The sequence below is a fragment of the Heptranchias perlo genome, chromosome 17, assembly GCF_035084215.1.
Source record: "Heptranchias perlo isolate sHepPer1 chromosome 17, sHepPer1.hap1, whole genome shotgun sequence".
Lineage (NCBI taxonomy): Eukaryota > Metazoa > Chordata > Chondrichthyes > Hexanchiformes > Hexanchidae > Heptranchias > Heptranchias perlo.
The window spans coordinates 12069682-12089352 of NC_090341.1; the positions used below are offsets into that span (position 1 = coordinate 12069682).

Consider the following 19671-nt stretch of genomic DNA (forward strand, 5'->3'; position numbering starts at 1 on the left):
GATGCTTGCAATATAATTTAATGCCCAACAACTTATCCTTTTTTGTAATGCAAACTGTTCACATTATCCAGCAACAGCAAATTATAAACAGATGATACTGTGCACTAGGGAAACAAACTACTCCATTGATTTCTCACATGTAGTATTTATTAATGCTTAACACATGGCAGAATAATATTGCCATCTATTTATGGCTACAAAGCAGCAAACTTATAATCACTGCAACCTACCTTTTATATAGTGCCTTTCATGCAACAAATGCATGTAACTACATTTTTAGAGTCAATAAACTGCAGTTGCAACTACATTTATCATTTATTTAGTGCCTTTTATGCAATAACACCCCAAGGTGATCTAAAGAGAAACAATGGACCAAGAGAAAGGAGGAAAGAAATTAAGGGAGATGCTAAATTAAGCGTTAAGGCGGCTTTTGAAGATGGGAGGAGAGATATAAATGCAAAGGTTTAGAGAGAGAGTTCCAAAGCACAGCTGTAAGGTGACTAAAGTCTCTGCAACTAATGGTGGAATGAAGTGCGGTGGCGGTGCAGTAGACCACAGGAAGAGCAGAGGTTGAGTGCTGGGATGTAGGGCTGATGGAGTATACAGAGGTGGGGTGGAGTGAGGCCCAGGAGTAATTGGAAACAAGTGGGGATTTTGAAGTCAATGTGCTGAGCAGGAAGAAACAGTGGAGGTCAGAAAGGAAAGGAGACATAAGTAAGCAGGACTTTGTTTGAGATCAGTTACAGGCCACAGAGTTCTGGATGATGGAGTTTGAGAAAGATGGAGCAGCGGCAGTCAGCAAGATCATTAAGGAAATGAAGCCTCGAGGTGTTGAAAATATGAAAGAGGTTTTTGGTGGTGGGGATCAACTGAGGCACAGGTGGATAATGTGAAAATTGGGTTTAAGTGGCCTCAACAATGGACAGGATGTATCATTTACATCGAGTTGCATCAAAACTACAACACAAACAGGCCATTTGGCCCAAATGGTCTATTCCAGCATTTAAGCTCCACACAAGTCTCCTCTTTCCCTACTTCATCTAACCCTATCAGGATACCCTTCTATTCATTTCTCCCTCGTGCTTATCTAGCTTCCCCTTAAATGCATCTATGCTATTTGCCTCAACCACTCCTTGTGGTAGCACATTCTACATTCTTACCACTCTCTGGGTGAAGAAGTTTCTCCTGAATTCCCTACTGGATTTATTAGTGACTATTTTATACTTACGATCTCTAGTTTCGGACTCCCCCACAAGTGGAAACATTTTCTCTCCATCTACCCTATCAGACCCTTTCATTATCTTAAATGCCTCGATTAGGTCATGCCTCAGCCTTCTCTGAGAGAAAAGGGCCCCAGCCTGTTCAGCCTTCCACGATAAGCATATCCTCTCAGTTCTGGTATCATCCTTGCAAATCTTTTTTGCACCCTCTCCAGTGCCTCGATATCCTTTCTAAAATATGGAGACCAGAACTGCACACAATACTCCAGGTGTGGTCTAACCAAGGTTCTATACAAGTTTAACTTGAACTTCAACTTGTGATTGTGCAATCTGTACCATGCACAACTGGGAGTTCAGTCTGAGCAAGCAGCCAGGGAGGGAGATAGAATTGGCCTCTGAGGTGCAAAGTTTTTGGGGGAAGCCAAACAGGATGGATTTGGTCTTATTGATGCTGACCCATCTATGACTTCATGTCAGACAGGCTTAATGGGACAGTCACGAGAGTGGTGGCAGACAGATAGTATACATTTGGAACCAATCCCACATTTTCTGGCGATATCGCAGAGGCACAAGTTCCACAAACAACTGTTTTGGTGGTATAGTCAAGAGATGAATTTTGGCTACGATACGAGAACTCTGCTCTTCTTTGAGAAAGGGCCATGGTATCGTATGTACATCTGAACAGGCACCATGCAGCCTCTCTAACATTTCATCTGAAAGATGCCACCTCCGACAATGCAGCACTCCCTCAGTACTGTACTGAAGTGTCGGCCTAGATTATGTGCTCAAATCCTGAAGTGGGACTCGAACCTACGACCTTCTGACAAGATGCAAGAGTGCTACCACTGAGCCAAGCTGCAAGCGGACAACAGCAGATTAACCCAGGTCTGGACACCTTCTTCCTTTTCTTTTTGGTGCCTGCTTGATTGCCTCAAACCTCTGCTGTAAAGTAAGGAAGCATGAACTGAATTGAACCCTCAATCCCAGATAGAAAGTTCTCAAAGCAACAAATCTCATATACATACCAATTACTGGGCCTATAAAGCCTGACAAGTGCAAGATGGAAAATGAATACTGCAGAGGACTGGGTGAGACTGTCAGAACATTGCTCTTTCACCTCTGGTAAAGAGGCTTGAAACCAGTTCATTCTGATCAGATGAAAGCTCGCTCTTTGCTGGCTATATGAGGTTTAGCAGTCTCAATCTAATCCCAAATGGACGCAATTCCAAAGGACAGAACTACAGACATACAAACAATGACCAACAGGAAAGGACCATCTGGTTCACCCAGCCTGTCCCACACAATGGTGATACCTTGTGCATCACAATATATACACCCTCCATCCCACCCAAAACCATGTGATCTCCTGGGAGACCCCAAAAAAACCCAGGCCAATTTGGGGGTAAACAATCTGGGAAATTCCTCTCCGCCCCACTTAGGCGATCAAAACTATTTATAATTTAGTACTACACTGGTTAGCAAAATAAAAATGTTGTATTAATATATCCAGGGTTACTCTGAAGTTTGGGTAGGGCACATTGTTCAAACAGTGTAGCATCTGGCCTAAGCCATACCTGATCTGGAAGCACTTCATGCTAACACTGGATGCAAAACAGCGTTCCAAACACATATAAACCATGCCTTCAAAAAAAATCCATCAAAATTAACTATTTTTTAAAAATTACATGTTATGTAAAAAAATAACGAGACATTAGTGATGAGTATACCCATCATACACTTCCTTCTATTAAGGCACTTCATAGTCACCTATGCCCAATTCAGATCAGATAACTCAACATTGACTGGGTATGGAACTTGGGATCTTTCTGATCAATGTAGCTCAGTACTACACTGGGTGGTGCATTCACCCACACAGGGATGCTTCTATTTACAACAATTTTAATAAAAGATCCATTAATTGTCAGAATTTTAAGAAGGTTTCTGTGAGTGATTCAGGTCAGGGATTCACTTCAAGGGAAGCTCTGTTTCAAATAGCTCTTCGAATCATACAGCAGGATGTGGGCAAAAAAAAAATAACCGACTGCAATTTAACCAACTCTGTACAAATTATGAAATCAGAAACCACACAATCATGGATTTAATTAAAGTGCCAGGATTGAAAACAGTCGGAGTTAAAAGTAGTATCGATTGCAAATTGTAGGCAATGATTAACATATCAAGATTGAAAATTACAGGGTGCATGCTGCAGATGAGCTGCCACCAACGTACGCATCAGACGGCAGCTGTGTGCCATTTGTGCAGTAGGAGGCGCACGCTGCTTGAAAGGAAGGTGCACCACTTATATGGTTGCTGGATGTCTCCATGAAAGGTGGTCGATAATGGAACAGCACCAGCCCATTAGTGTATCACTTTCTTTAACCAGGTCAGACAGTATCTCTACTGTCAAAATAACCAAAAGAATAGGGTGGTGGAAAGCTGGAACTCTGCCACCCCCAAAAAAAACTGTTGAGGCTAGGTCAATTGAAAATGTCAAAATTGAGATTGATAGATTTGTGTTAGGCAAGGGTATTAAAAGGGTTATGGAACCAACGCAGGTAGATAGAGTCAAGATACAGATCAGCCATGATCTAATTGAATGGCGGAACAGGGTCGAGGGGGTGAATGGCCTACTCCTGTTCCTAAGAGTTGCAAGTTTCAAGCCAGATTTCAGGAATAGTATAAATTCTTTTTTCCTGGGATTAAGCAGTAGTACATTAAGAATATCTTGGACAACTGAGTGATAGACATAGCCCTAGTCAGTCACCCTGAGTGGATCCAGGTCTGCCAAGGGCAGTACAATTACTAGACCTCATAAGTCAATATGGGAGAAATGGTAAGTAGAGATCAGTCTTGTGTGCATTCCTCCTGCTGGTTCAAAGCAGCGTTTGGCAAAAGCCTGGAATCAGATCACCTACCCCACCCCCACCTTCCCATTCAACCAGAGTTGGTATATATGCCAGGAGGAAAGAAGTTGAATGGTAAACTGTATCAGTGAGGGATAGAAGGTCTGCCAGATATATTGCAGCTCATGTACTGGATTCCCAATCTCATCCACGTTTTTGGGTGGAAACAAGGAGAAAGATGTAACTATATCAAAAAGAATGTGCCAGTATTCATCTTGAGGACCACTCCTACTGGTCTTTGGCAGCATTTGCACCACCACTTTTGCCTTGAAGCAAAGTGGTTTTGTGTGCGAAGTAACACAAGATTGTCAGTATAACTCAGAAGACAACAGAGCACACCAAGGTCAGGAGACCTCCACCAGTTTGGGTTCCCAAAGTGGGAAGTATAAGCCCAGCCCTGGAACAACTGGCTCAAGAGCAGTATAGGAGCTTTTGAGAAAGATGCCTGTTTGTACATATGAGCAGCAGAAAGCAAACAAAACATTTTTTTTTGTTAAAAGTAGACTTGGATACATTCGCACACACATTCCAGGCCCAAACAGCACGTCCAGCTGTCTTGAAGAATGAGCCCAGTTCTTTTTTTGTAAATGCAGATATGCTTTCAGTGATTAATTGCACAGACGTCATCAGAAGTCTCACTGCGGCTTACCAGTGACAGTCTCAGTACAGTCACACCAAAGCTGCAGCTGGGCTGCTTCCGACATTTGCAGCCCATCTCCTACACCCATACTTCCCCTTTACTTAAGGGGCCACCTGCAGCAGGCAAAGAGCAATTTGAAAGTCATGGAAGTCAGGCTCCCACTACAGTTTAGTGTTCTAAAGATGATTTACTTATTTGGCCAATGCCAGCATGTCAGAATCTGAGGATAACGAATGTCTGGGACTAATCGTACATTGAGGGAGAAGCAAATAACAGGTTCGTATGCTTTAAATAGAGTCATGTGCAACTAGGAATGTTACCAACTGTAATCTAATCTAAATAATTCACATTTTATGCACCTGGAGTTGATAAGGCTAAAATCTACTCAAGGTGATCAGATTATAAACAGCGCCGTTTGTAACTACCACCTGAAACACCAATTACAGCTGGGGAAAGGGTGGAGAAAAGAGATTGAGAGACATACACCGCTCTGTTTATAGTGTGATCTGATCACTTCAAATAAAATTAATCTTAAAATCATTTGAGGGTACTTGGTGAAAGCTTATACTGTGCATTTGTGGAGTGGTTTTATTCCATTTGCATCTTTTCCTTAGATTTCACACCAAGTGTGCTTGACTACACAACTATGCATTCAACTTTTTTTTTTAAAATACAAAGTCAGCCAAAAAGCATGTTAACAGCATTTTGATCACCATGAGGTGGGGAGAGGGAGACGGGAGGATGTCCTCTGTGTGTTGGGTGCAACAAAATCAAATACATTTTTAAAGAACCATTTACAATTTCACTGCACTTAGTGCACTGAGGAAACTTTCCTCCTTTACCACAAAATATTTTTTTTGGTAGGAGGACGAAATCAAGATAGATTTTAATTGTGCTTCAATAGCTTGTAATCCTTGAAATATGCCAACTCAGGACAAAGGCACACTTAGATATGAAAAGAACACAGAGAATGTTGGAAATCTGAGACAAAAACAAATACTGGAAATGCTAATGTCAATCAGCACCTTAAAGACAAAGACTAGGTAAAATTTCAGGACTGCAGTCTGATCAGGCTTCATCAATTTGATGGATGGGAACACCCAAAATGTTAACCTATCTTTTTCTCTTTCAAATGCTGATTAACACAGCTGCACATTTCTAATATTCTCTTTTGCTAAAGGCATGCTTGAGTACATACCCGAGTATTCAGGGAAGCAGATACTCAGGGGACTCTTGGTGATCTTCTCCTCGAAGAGGTCCTTCTTGTTGAGGAAGAGGATGATGGAAGTGTCTGTGAACCATTTGTTGTTGCAAATACTGTCAAACAACTTCATGCTCTCATGCATGCGATTCTGGAACAGAGGAGATCAGTTTTATTATTTCTTTCCTACTATATTCAACAACCCAAACTTACACCTTATGATATCCTTACAGAGAAGACTTTGATCCCATCAGTCTGCAATAGATTTGAATCTAGGTACTTCTACTAGTTTCCTCCAAAGCAATTCAGCATCTGGGACACAGAAAACTTGTGATCATTGTCATTTTTTCAGAAATTACCCCCAAAATGCAGTAAAGTGAATCTGCTTGTTCCATTACACTCAATATTGTACCATTCAGAAGTGGAATGGGAACGGGAAAAATTGAGTGCTGCTCTTCTCTTCAAAGTATGGTTGTGCTCTCTGCAGAGATATCCCTTTCCCCCAGTGGGCACAAACACCATTTTCTGAGATTCTCCATCTCAGGGAGATACCTTACTGGAAACTTAGTCCTCCAACTTCCCATTTTTAGAATGGTTTGCACGAGATTTGAGCGAGCAGCTATTTCCTGACTCGTGCTTGGGCTTTGACAATTAACCTGCACCCAACTGCTCGTGTTCTAATTTCCAACACTGCATCGACCACATCCTATTCAACGACTAATGTCAATTTTAAGATGCGCTTATCAAGTAAGTTACAGCCTCATCTATGCGGCCAACCTCCCTTTCATCAAGCTATTTACCTGTGAATGTTCGCTATACATGAACATTAGGGTTGCACTGGATTCAAATTGGCCTATTTGAAAATGCTCTTTACAGATGGAGATTTGTCTAAACCACACAGAAAGTAAGTGTTGACCACCGTATATTCTTTAGAAGTTATCAACATTAATACTCATTTATTTATTGGAAAGAGATTGACTTGCTGAACTGCCAAGCGTCCCATGGCGTTTTACTCACCATCTCCTCATCCTCAGCCAGGACCAAGTCATACGCACTAAGAGCTACACAGAAGATGATAGCAGTGACACCCTCAAAGCAATGGATCCACTTCTTTCTCTCAGATCTCTGTCCACCAACATCAAACATCCTGAAAGAAAAAGAAAATTAAAAACTGAAACAACCCTGCTTTTATTTTCAACATATTCATTGGCTAATAGACATTTTTTTTAAAACAAGGGAAAAGTGGATGGACACGCAATACTGCAGATTTATCTTTGTATCTTACATACCTTTTGTTTAAATTATAGACAAGCTAGAACAATGGGATTTTTCAAATTTAAACCATGACTGCAGTCTCTGATCAGATTTCCCTAGTCTAGAGAATCTAAGAGAAGAGCAAACATACAATACTGTCTGAAGTCACTATATTATAAATTGCAACAGAAACTGTCCTGGCTGTGAAACTTAGGATGCCCAATCAACTTCTGAAATAGTGCTAACCAAATTACAGATTCTCTCTAGACAGTGGTGATTTTATTTCCAGGTTCCAGTCAGGCAGGCGTCAAAGAACGTGAGTTTACAGATGTAGACATCATCTCCAATAGCTTAACCATCCAAAAGTAACCTTTGTTGTGCTAACACAGGCCAGTGGACTCTAGGCCAGCAATAGCAATTCCTGGATAATACGGCAGGCATCCCACATATCTTTCTGGTGCTTTACTCAAGGAAAGTGCCATTGTTAATTCTATGACACCATTCATTTCATGCACAAAGTGTATTAGTTTTGCTTGTAAGAGGCGCAGGCCTGCCTGTGGAATCTACCTTATTGCTGCGAGCATGAATACAATGAGCTAGGAAAACCCCCAGTTTTAACAGTCTGAACACGAAACAGAAACAAAACTTCAAAATTTGCAGATGACACAAAACTTGAAAGTGTAGGAAACAGTGAGGAGGATAGTAATAGACTTCAAGAGAACATAGACAGGCTGGTGGAATGGGCAGATACAAGGCAGATAAAATATAACGCAGAGAAATGTGAAGTGATACATTTTGGCAGGAAGAACGAGGAGAGGCTAAACTAAATGCTACAATTCTAAAGGGGGTGCAGGCACAGAGACACCTTGGGGTCTATGTGTACAAATCTTTGAAGGTGGCAGGACAGATCGAGAAAGCGGTTAAAAAAGCATATGGTATCATGGGCTTTACAAACAAAAGACAGAGTACAAAAGCAAGGAGGTTATGTTGAACCTTTATAAAACACTGGTTCGGCCACAACTGGAGTATTCTGTCCAATTCTGAGCATCGCACTTTAGGGAGGATGTGAAGGCCTTAGAGAGGGTGCAGAAAAGATTTACTAGAATGGTTCCAGGGATGAGGGACTTCAGTTACGTGGATAGACCGGAGAAGCTGGGGTTGTTCGCCTTAGAGCAGAGAACTTCGAGAGGAAGATTTGATAGAAGTGTTCAAAATCATGAAGGGTTCAGATAAAGTAAATAATGAAAAACTGTTCTCATTGACAGAATGTTCGAGAATCAGAGGACACAGATTTAAGGTGATTGGCAAAAGAACCAAAGGTGACATGAGAAAAAAACCTTTAAAAAAGACGTGAGTAGTTATGATCTGGAATGTGCTGCCTGAAAGGGTGGTGGAAGCAAATTCAATCGTGGCTTTCAAAAAGGAATTGGACAAATACTTGAAGGGAAAAAAATTGCAGGGCTACAGGACTAACTGAATTGCTCTTACAAAGAGGTGGCTTAGCTCGATGGGCCGAATAGCCGCCTCCTGTGCTGTAACCATTCTATAATTTAAGAGGAGATTATGTTCTGGCCAGCCATGTGATGTGTAAGTATCTCCAGAAGTGACTGGAAAACCCTTGCGTGATTAAGTCACGAGTGGATTATGGTCAGTCTCGCCAGTAGAGATACTGATCAGAACACATGCTTGGCTTCAACTTTCTTCATTACTCACAGTTCTGCAATATATTTTTTCCTTCCCAATTTTCTTCTTCTCGAAGGAGACAATTGTCACTGGGGAATCATTTCAGCAACCCTCTGGTAGGTCACTCAAATGGCCATCCCTCATGCATGAACCAAGATAGTAAGTGTCAGGTGGCTATCAGATTCTGGCTAATGTCACAGCTGAGCCCGATCCTGGCATATTTCCATCTGTGCACTTTGCAACCGGCATTACCGTATAGTGATCAAAAGCAGGAAACCCCAACAGAATATTTTCCTTTCCTAACACGGGGCATTGATGCTGAGTGTAGCATCCCTACTGCCACTTTGGCAGAAATGAGCTAACTCAGTAGACTCCAGATTGAATTTAGGAATGTCCTCAATATGGTTCAGCATATCATAGAATCTTACAGCAGAGAAGGCGGCCATTCGGCCCATCCTGCCTGCTCTTTGAAAGAGCTATCCAAATATATATGCTGCATCAATATATTTATCACTGAAAAAAAGTTACCTGTAAAGGGCCATGTCATTTTTCCATAAGAAGGTTGTGAATACCGACATGCCTTTCCTTATATAAAGGAGGTTAGACATTACAGAACAAATACAGTACAAAGGGATTGCATCTTAGGCTGAGTCAAAGCTGAATTTTATATCTGCAACTGCCGGATTTTGATATGGAAGAGTTACTGAATTAAATTGACACATGCAAGTAGTTGAAAATGACAGAAAAGTTGCATTGCTTCTTCCCTTCGGTGGGAATTAACTGCATCTCCATGCTAACAGGTAATTCTCTATTGGTCACCGAATGCACGGCTGGATCAGCCACTACTGTAATGACTGTTTCGGAAAGAAGGGCATCATGTAGCATGTGACCATGTTCATCTCATACAAGTTGATAAGCATGGCTAAAGATACATATGCACACACTTAATGCTAATAAATTATTCACAGGAGTGTTGAATCTTGTAAAAGAAATTGTACCATTTTCCATTTGCACCAGCTGACCATATTTTAACAATTATGGAACAAGATATTACACCAGGGTTATAACCTTGTAAACCATCTGCCACCTTCCTGCTATGTGATGGGAAGCCCCAGTGCAAAGCTCAGCCAGCCATAATGAACGTTGGAGGCAGCAACCGATGAGCTCCACTGGAAAACTCAAAATGGAGCTCAGACACAGTAGGAAAAGGAAAGGGAGCACATGCATTAGATACATAAGGCTCAGGCGGTCAGATGGTCATAGCTTAAATGATGCTGACAATAACTGAAGCCGAACCCACGTGGCTTAAGTCATCGCACCCAGCAGGTTATCATCCAGTGTCAGAATCAGTTCTGTTACCCTTTTATCCACACAATACTGCCTCCGCTACGTTCAATTCGCTTTGCTGCAAAACTGTATAGAATAGACCCTATTTTAAATAAACATATGAACTGTTGAGTGTTTATTACAAACAAGCAACATCTGGCAGTGAAAGTCAGTGAGTAATTCAGTCTCTGGGACCTGCTGACATTCATAAACCTTTGAAGTTTCTTCCTCACAGTTTGTGATGTCATCAGAGCAACTCAATTAGATTACAGCCCTAGCACAGTCAGCCATCTATTGATCGGAAAAAGGAGGCTGCCTTTGAAGACGGTACTGAAAATAACACGTTCAAAATGTCCCTAAGCTGTCAGTCGTTTCTACAAGATTATGACTAACGCAGCCACCACAGGAGTTGCCAGCACTTAAGGCAGGCATCCATATTTATGCCAGGGCACAGTGCTGTCATACATCTCTGCAATTTATGTCAATCAAAAACTTTTGAAGTTCTGTTCACCCATCACCCCACTGCTCCCTGATCCACACTGGCTTCCAGTCCAGCAACACCTTGATTTTAAAATTCTCATCCTTGTTTTCAAATCTGTCCATGGCCTCGCCTTTCCCTATCTTTGCAACCTCCTCCAGCATTACAACCCTCCGAGATCTCTGCGCTCCTCCAATTCTGGCCTCTTGCATATCCCCGATTTTTATCACTCCACCATTGGCGGCTGTGCCTTCAGCTACCTAGGCCTTGAGCTCTGGAATTCTCTTCCTAAACCTCTCACTCCTTGAAGATGCTCTTTAAAACTTACCTCTTTCATCAAGCTTTTTGGTCACTTGCCCTAATAGCTCACATGGCTCGGTGCCAAATTTCGATGGATAACGCTCCTGTGAAGCGCCTGGGGATGTTTTACTACATTAATGCCCCTATATAAATGCAAGTTGTTATTGAATACCAACAAAACATCACAAAGTTACTTGGCCCATCTTACCTAGATAGTGTCTTCACCTGTAACCCTGTCTGTTGTACACAGAATTCTGAATGTAGAGTTATCAATCACTTCTTGAACCAGGTGATTGAAACATACATTAAGATATGGGAAATCTCAGCTTATCTACTTACATCCCACTGCAAGTGCTATCTTTCTGTGCTTTCAGCAACCAATTGGCTTAATTTTTTTAAACTTGAAGTTGTATTAAATTTTCAAGCATTTACATACAAACATATTCAATGAAATTTTGACTGGAGAGTGCTTGAAGGGAATAAATTAGGTTTACTGCCATGGCTGTGTGAATATTCAGGAACAATGCATATTTAATGCTGGAATTAGAAAGCACATTCTTGGTCATGGAGTTTGATTGGGCTTACGAGAGGAATAAGGGGCTCCTCCCTTACTTGAACCAGTGCCCAAACTGGTCAAGGTCATTGCCCTTACCTGGCCTCAAGCAGATCACCAGAGTTAATTTATGAGACAATTATACGTAATACACTGTTAGAAGATAAGTCAGTGCTGTGTTTGCAGCACAGTATGAGCTGTCAATGTATTTTAGGATCATCAATCTTAGACATCAATTCTATTGACATAGGGCAGCAGAGTGTTCAAACTGTCAACATGGTGCCAACAAAGCATGTGGAGAAAAACAAAAATCAGACAAACTTAATATTACTTCCTTATAGAACACTAGCAAAGTGGAAATAGAATCCAGCATTTTCTTCCTATTGAAGTTTATACGAGTACCAGGTGACTTGAGCTCAAGTATTGGCAAATTACCTACCCCAAAAATTATACCTTTGTAAGGATTAGCCCCAAAGCAGGTCACATCTGGCTGTTTCAGACATGGGAGTAGAGCAGAGGTGGTAAGGCGGTGGGAAAAGGGGAGGAGAATTCTGCTTGATCACACTTTACAAATGTTTACATGGTAACTAGTAAATCTCCTTGGCCTTGCTGGTGGTTGGAAATGGTGTGTCTTTTAGTTGTGCTTGTTGTGACAGGCTAGGAGACGTTACAGCACCATCTCTGGAAGAAGTACGTACAGCACCCATTGCCCCTCTCCGACTGCATGCAGCTTCCTCCATCTAAAATGGAGGATGCTCCAGTCAGCTATTCACTTACTCTGAATGTAAAAGCTAACCTTCTACATATCACTCTGCGGACCAAGAAAAAAGTTAATGGAAGAACGAAATAGCTTTCAACAGCATTTCAACTTATTTTGTGGGAGTAAAGGGAAGTTGGAAGTTAAACCATTCTTTATAAACAAAATTTCTGTGAGGAGTTATTTATCATGGTTAAAGACCACTAGCTGGCTGCAATATCATGTTTCTCAGAATGCACTGCTGGGTAGTAATAGGAGTGGTGATAGAAAACAATGCACACTGTCGGTAATGAAGAAAGATTGGATGTTATGAGTTTGGTTTCCCCAGAAATCAGCAGCAGATGGCTAGATCGCACCAGAGATTGTGAGAGACAGGAATGTTTGAGAGAAATCTATTTAAACACAGGAGTTCCGCTTTTCAAGAGCAACTCTTGCCATCAGTACCTCTTGTCCCTAAAGCAAGTCTCACTGCCAGGCATTTGCTTACATTAATAGCAACTTGCATTACTGCGGCACTTCTTATGCACAGAAGATATCTCAGAGAACTTTACAGAGCAACCGGGGAAAGAGATGGGACACCGAGCAGGATAGAAAAGGGGAAAGTTCGGAGATGCAGCTAAATTCGTGGTCGAAGGAGGTAGTGGTTTTTGGAAGCGGGGAGGTTCTAAAAGAGGAGCTTTGGTGTCAGTACCCTCTTTCAAAAGAGCAAATTTCACAAAAAGGGGGCACTTTGTCACAAGTTGCAGCAGAATTTGCATAAAAAGTGAGAAAAAAGTGACAGGTTACGATAAAGTGATTTTGAAAACCCAAATTAATGATTCAGTCAGCCTGCGGTGTCTTCCAATCGCATTCCTCCCCATAAACACTTCCACTTTCCCAAAGCTGCCAGTATTTTCATCTTTTGACATTACTGTTGCATGTTCCTGTTCCACTTCATCAAAATACAATTTATACCAAAAAGTACTTTAAAAAAAAATCTTATGAACTTGAGTCCCCTCCACCTACAACAAATGAAATGTTTGCATTCCACCTGAAGTTGTAATCCCCTCTTATTCAGGTTATTTTTATTCCACTTCCTTATTTTTTCTAGTCTCTCCAGAGAACAGCACCGCAGCCAAGCCAGCAATGTGGAAGCTTTCCTTCTGAACTTCCATTTCTAGAGCCATCCTGAAATATTGTTCCATATCTTTTTACATCTGCCAACATAACACACCAGAGGGACATTAGTGTACTGAAGTAGGGCACATGGGCAGAGTTGATAGGGAAGAGGAGGGAAAGAGGGAGAGAGAGAGAGAGAGAGAGGGAGGAGAGAGGGAGAGGGAGGAGAGAGGGAGAGAGGGCCAAAAAAGAGGAAACAGAAAAAGATGTTTTAAAATCCTTTACAAAAAACATTCAGAAATTCATAGGACAAACCCAAATAAAGAAAGGGTGATATAAGCAATGACAGTAAGTGGAAATTCATTGCAGCAGAATTTCTCAAGAGGACTGATATACTGAACACAGCTGATCATACAAAAATGTTAACAGTGAAAAGTCCTTATTTGGTAATGAGTTTCATGAAGTACTTCTGGCTAGTTTGATTTGAGTTAGTAAAATCTTCCACCTAGAGACATCATCCACTGAGATGCCTCAGACTTACAGGCAACATTTCTTTCTCTCTCCCTCTCTGTCACTTCAGAAACTATTCACCAGAAAGGTTTCTTATTACAAAGCTACCTGAAAACTGCTGGAAAAGTCACCAGTCAAATCACGTCAATAAATTAGACAATAAATATTTAATACAAATAACTCCTGTTACACGCTGAATGAATTCTCCATTTTATTTTTCTGAAAACCTATTTCTCCAACACAATCACTTCAAGTGCAATCTGCATATGCCCTTGAAGTGCCATAACCTACAAGGCTACGGACTAAGTGCTGGAAAGTGGGATTAGGCTGGGTAGCTCTATCGACTGGCACAGACATGATGGGCCGAATGGCCTCCCTCTGTGCCGTAAATTTTCTATGTATATAGTACACTTTATAGAAAGTGAGTGAATTTGAAGAAAACTGCTCAAACAAGAGCATTCTAACTCTTCCTCTCCTCTGTTGAGCACATCGACTCGTACTGGGCTACAGTTCCACTGGCAACAGCAGCCCTCCAGTACCACAGTCAAGCCAGCCCTGGAACCCCAGTGAACGTTAGCAGGCTATTCAACTGACCCTGTCCAGCTCCAACATCCGCACAAGCACAGTTACCAGCAGGGTCAGCAAATCATGGGTGGGGAGTCTGATTTTTTTCCTCCCCACCCTATGCCTATGATACTGAGCCACACTGACAGATTCACTCAGCATTTACCAGGGAACAAGCCTGTGACCTTTCTCTTGTCTCAGTAACATACCAGGCAGTCTATTTACTTGAGGCACCAGTGAAACCAAACAATCTAACCTTTAAAACCTCAATTCAGGGCTAATTCCGGAGTCCTTATTCCTCCTTAACACAATCTGCATTGCTCAATCCAAAATCAGACTTTAGGTATGCTTTGAGCATTTGCCATGAAGACCAACATAATTCGAGGACAAGATTGCACCAAAGATGTGGGATAGATAGAAAAATCCTGGGGCAGTTTGCCCTTCTGCATATAATGGAACAAACTACAGTTCAGAACAGTAACAGCACTCCAGCACAAAAATAAGTTAAGAATTTTAAATGCCGAGAAGGGAATGTGGACTTAGACATTAATACAGATTATCTTCCACACAAAGAGAATATCTGTCTTTGCATGCACTTTAAGGTTTTAGATATGTTGGTGTAGCATACGGAAACTTTATGTTCCATCTAACATGTGTTATATCAGATACATGTGTGCTCAATACAAACAATGTGTTCAAACAGAGGGGCAATCAAATGGATCCACTCCCAGTACTGGACACCCCACCTTGGCCAGCAATAAATGCAGATAAAACGTGAATCAATATTTATCACAGTATTCTGTTCTTTTTCAACCATACTGCCCCCACCACCCCCCCACCGGTTGCACCAGAAAAACAGTTTGTTTCTCCTTTCACTACCTCTAAACCCCTCCCCCACCCCCCCCATCCACTCAACACCCCATACAGCCAGGAGCCAATGAAGCCAACTTCCAGATAAAACAGCACTGATCTTGTGGGATATTTTACCGACTGCAGCAAAGGTCAATTTGAGGGAAGCAGTTCTGTGCCTTGTGGCACTGGCTCCAGTCTTTCTTCTGCCCCTCTCCCCCACTGAGTTCCTGAATCTCGAATTCCAAGAACCTCCTGGTGGGGTGAACAATGGAGGCCAGCCATCTGACAAATACAATAACAATCAAGTTACTGGAATTGATCTTGCATACCAACGTGCTGTGGCAGTAGGCCACCACTGTACATTAGCATTCTACGTGTGGAAAACTAAGCTTATATCTACTTCCCTAGGCAGATTAAAAGGAGCTGCGTCCACCTAAATTGTTCTTTGATCCCAAATGGTACAAACGATTTGTCCACCTTCCCTTACGCTTACCAGTGTATGTCAGCTGCTGCTCTTCATCATGCTTCATGGTTTAAAACTGAAGATAGACACAACCTGGGAATAATTTGTGGAAAAACTCTCCTCCCCCCCTCACAGTGATACCACAAATCTGGATAACAGGTTGTGGTTCAAGTATTCACTGCTCCAAAACTGCCTTTAGTCAGCAATGATGTGGAGATGCCGGTGATGGACTGGGGTTGACAATTGTAAACAATTTTACAACACCAAGTTATAGTCCAGCAATTTTATTTTAAATTCACAAGCTTTCGGAGATTTTCTCCTTCCTCAGGTAAATGTTTCAAGATCTCCTTGAAGCCTACGCATTTATACATATTGAATAATACATGGTGTTTACAGACTGCCTCTGCAACTGCCCGTTGCCAAGGCAATCACTGTGTTCAGACAGAGAGGTGTCATCTGCAGAACCCCCGAATACACATTCAACAAAAAAACAAACAGGGAAAAAAAAACAGAGAAAAAAAAAGAGAAAAAAAAAACAGAGAGAGAGGCAGAAACATCCGGAAGGCAGAGAGAGCCAGCAAATGACCCATTATATTAAAAACAGATAACATTTGTTCGCTGGTGGGGTAACGTGTAGCGTGACATGAACCCAAGATCCCGGTTGAGGCCGTCCTCATGGGTGCGGAACTTGGCTATCAATTTCTGCTCGACGATTTTGCGTTGTCGTGTGTCTCGAAGGCCGCCTTGGAGTACGCTTACCCGAAGGTCGGTGGATGAATGTCCATGACTGCTGAAGTGTTCCCCGACTGGGAGGGAACCCTCCTGTTTGGCGATTGTTGCGCGGTGTCCGTTCATCCGTTGTCGCAGCGTCTGCATGGTCTCGCCAATGTACCATGCTCTGGGGCATCCTTTCCTGCAACGTATGAGGTAGACAACGTTGGCCGAGTCACAGGAGTATGAACCATGCACCTGGTGGGTGGTGTCATCTCGTGTGATGGTGGTATCTGTGTCGATGATCTGGCATGTCTTGCAGAGGTTACCGTGGCAGGGTTGTGTGGCGTCGTGGACGCTGTTCTCTTGAAAGCTGGGTAGTTTGCTGCGAACGATGGTCTGTTTGAGGTTGGGTGGCTGTTTAAAGGCGAGTAGTGGAGGTGTGGGGATGGCCATAGCGAGGTGTTTGTCCTCATTGATGACATGTTGAAGGCTGCGGAGAACATGGCGTAGTTTCTCCGCTCCGGGGAAGTACTGGACGACAAAGGGTACTCTGTTGGTTGCGTCCCGTGTTAGTCTCCTGAGGAGGTCTATGCGATTTTTTGCTGTGGCCCGTCGGAACTGTCGATCGATGAGTCGAGCGTCATATCCCGTTCTTACTAAGGCGTCTTTCAGCGTCTGTAGGTGTCCATCGCGTTCCTCCTCGTCTGAGCAGACCCTGTGTATTCGCAGGGCCTGTCCATAGGGGATGGCCTCTTTGACGTGGTTAGGGTGGAAGCTGGAAAAGTGGAGCATCGTGAGGTTGTCCGTGGGCTTGCGGTAGAGTGAGGTGCTGAGGTGCCCGTCTTTGATGGAGATTCGTGTGTCCAAGAAAGAAACTGATTCTGAGGAGTAGTCCATGGTGAGCTTGATGGTGGGATGGAACTTGTTGATGTTATCGTGTAGTCTCTTTAGTGATTCCTTGCCGTGGGTCCATAGAAAGAAAATGTCGTCGATGTATCTGGTGTATAGTGTTGGTTGGAGGTCTTGTGCAGTGAAGAAGTCCTGCTCGAACTTGTGCATGAAAATGTTGGCGTATTGGGGTGCGAATTTGGTCCCCATGGCTGTTCCGTGTGTTTGGGTAAAGAACTGGTTATCGAAGGTGAAGACATTGTGATCCAGGATGAAGCGGATGAGTTGTAGGATGGCTTCCGGAGATTGGCTGTTGTTGGTGCTCTCTGTCTGAACACAGTGATTGCCTTGGCAACGGGCAGTTGCAGAGGCAGTCTGTAAACACCATGTATTATTCAATATGTATAAATGCGTAGGCTTCAAGGAGATCTTGAAACATTTACCTGAGGAAGGAGAAAATCTCCGAAAGCTTGTGAATTTAGTCAGCAAGTGAAGCACAAAACAAAGTGACAAAGGAGAAATTGAAAACTTAAGTATAGAGATGCCTCGCTTTCTAACAGTTATCATTGTAGAATAATTTAATAGAGTTCCCTTTTAACATCTTTAATTTTGAAAATTAAATTTGGTTCTTTGTTAGTACTTTTAGTGCTTAATTAGTATTTCTATCCAAAATAAACTTGACCTTAATTCTATTACCAGCCTTTCAATTAAAAAAAATATAGAATGTAAAGATAAACAGCAAAAGATATTTGACACAAGAAAGAGTTCAAATTAGCCATGAAGTTGGTCCTATTGTTTCTCATGTGATGCTTATTTTTCATTCTTTGCCCCAGTGAGGACCCAAGCACCATTTACTTGACGTTCTGACTTTGACTGAAATCTAATCGGACGTGTGCTGCAGAAGCATGAGATTTCAGTCACGCCAAGAGAGCCCAGTTTTAATGATGTGACCTTTCTACCCAGTTGAAAAGTCTCCTGCAGCTAACACACAGAACCCTTGTGGACCAGTAATGGCACAAACATTTCCTCTGGAACAAGTTTAAGAGCATGTGGCACCATACTGTAGCAAAATTAATTTTTACGGGTGTTGGCTGCAGTTCAGGTTTTTCACCCAGCCATACTTCAACTGATTTTTAAATGCTCTGAACACCAGTTACTACAACGCACAGAATAATCAATATTTGGAAAAGAATATAAAGCTTCAATCTAAATCGAAAAGTTCAGATGCAATCTATAAAGGAATATAATTGATATCTGGAAGTGAATTGTAAGCTATAGTCTGGGTTCAGGTGGTTTAGATGCAGAATTATATATACCTGGGATTGTAAACAAAAGATGCAGAGCACCACTTCAACTGAACCTTATACAATTTTTGTTATTTGTTCACGGGATGTGGGCGTCACTGGCGAGGCCAGCATTTATTGCCCATCCCTAATTGCCCTTGAGAAGGTGGTGGTGAGCCGCCTTCTTGAACCGCTGCAGTCCGTGTGGTGAAGGTTCCCCCACAGTGCTGTAAGGAAGAGTTTTTCAGGATTTTGACCCAGCGACGATGAAGGAACGGCGATATATTTCCAAGTCGGGATGGTGTGTGACTTGGAGGGGAACGTGCAGGTGGTGTTGTTCCCATGTGCCTGCTGCTCTTGTCCTTCTAGGTGGTAGAGGTCGCGGGTTGGGAGGTGCTGTCGAAGAAGCCTTGGCGAGTTGCTGCAGTGCATCCTGTGGATGGTACACTGCAGCCACGGTGCGCCGGTGAAGGGAGTGAATGTTTAGGGTGGTGGATGGGGTGCCAATCAAGCGGGCTGCTTTATCCTGGATGGTGTCGAGCTTCTTGAGTGTTGTTGGAGCTGCACTCATCCAGGCAAGTGGAGAGTATTCCATCACACTCCTGACTTGTGCCTTGTAGATGGTGGAAAGGCTTTGGGGAGTCAGGAGGTGAGTCACTCGCCGCAGAATACTCAGCCTCTGACCTGCTCATGTAGCCACAGAATTTATGTGGCTGGTCCAGTTAAGCTTCTGGTCAATGGTGACCCCCAGGATATTGATGATGGGGGATTCGGCTATGGTAACGCCGTTGAATGTCAAGGGGAGGTGGTTAGACTCTCTCTTGTTGGAGATGGTCATTGCCTGGCGCGAATGTTACTTGCCACTTATCAGCCCAAGCCTGGATGTTGTCCAGGTCTTGCTGCATGCGGACATGGATTGAACATAAATTGCAACATTATATGTTTATATTCAAAAATCATCTGGCTCAAAGAGGAATCTCAAAA

At 42.5% G+C, this 19671-nt stretch overlaps 1 protein-coding gene across 1 annotated transcript in view; it reads right to left on the reverse strand.

Moving 5' to 3' along the window:
• Nucleotides 1-19671, reverse strand: part of gnai2a (guanine nucleotide binding protein (G protein), alpha inhibiting activity polypeptide 2a) — a 214096-nt gene that overhangs the window by 15426 nt on the left and 178999 nt on the right. The window contains exons 6-7 of the mRNA XM_067998498.1: nt 6982-7111; nt 5962-6115 (exon numbers count right to left, since the gene is read on the reverse strand). Of these exons, the coding sequence (XP_067854599.1) occupies nt 5962-6115; nt 6982-7111 (284 nt within the window). The remainder of the gene's footprint in view (nt 1-5961; nt 6116-6981; nt 7112-19671) is intronic.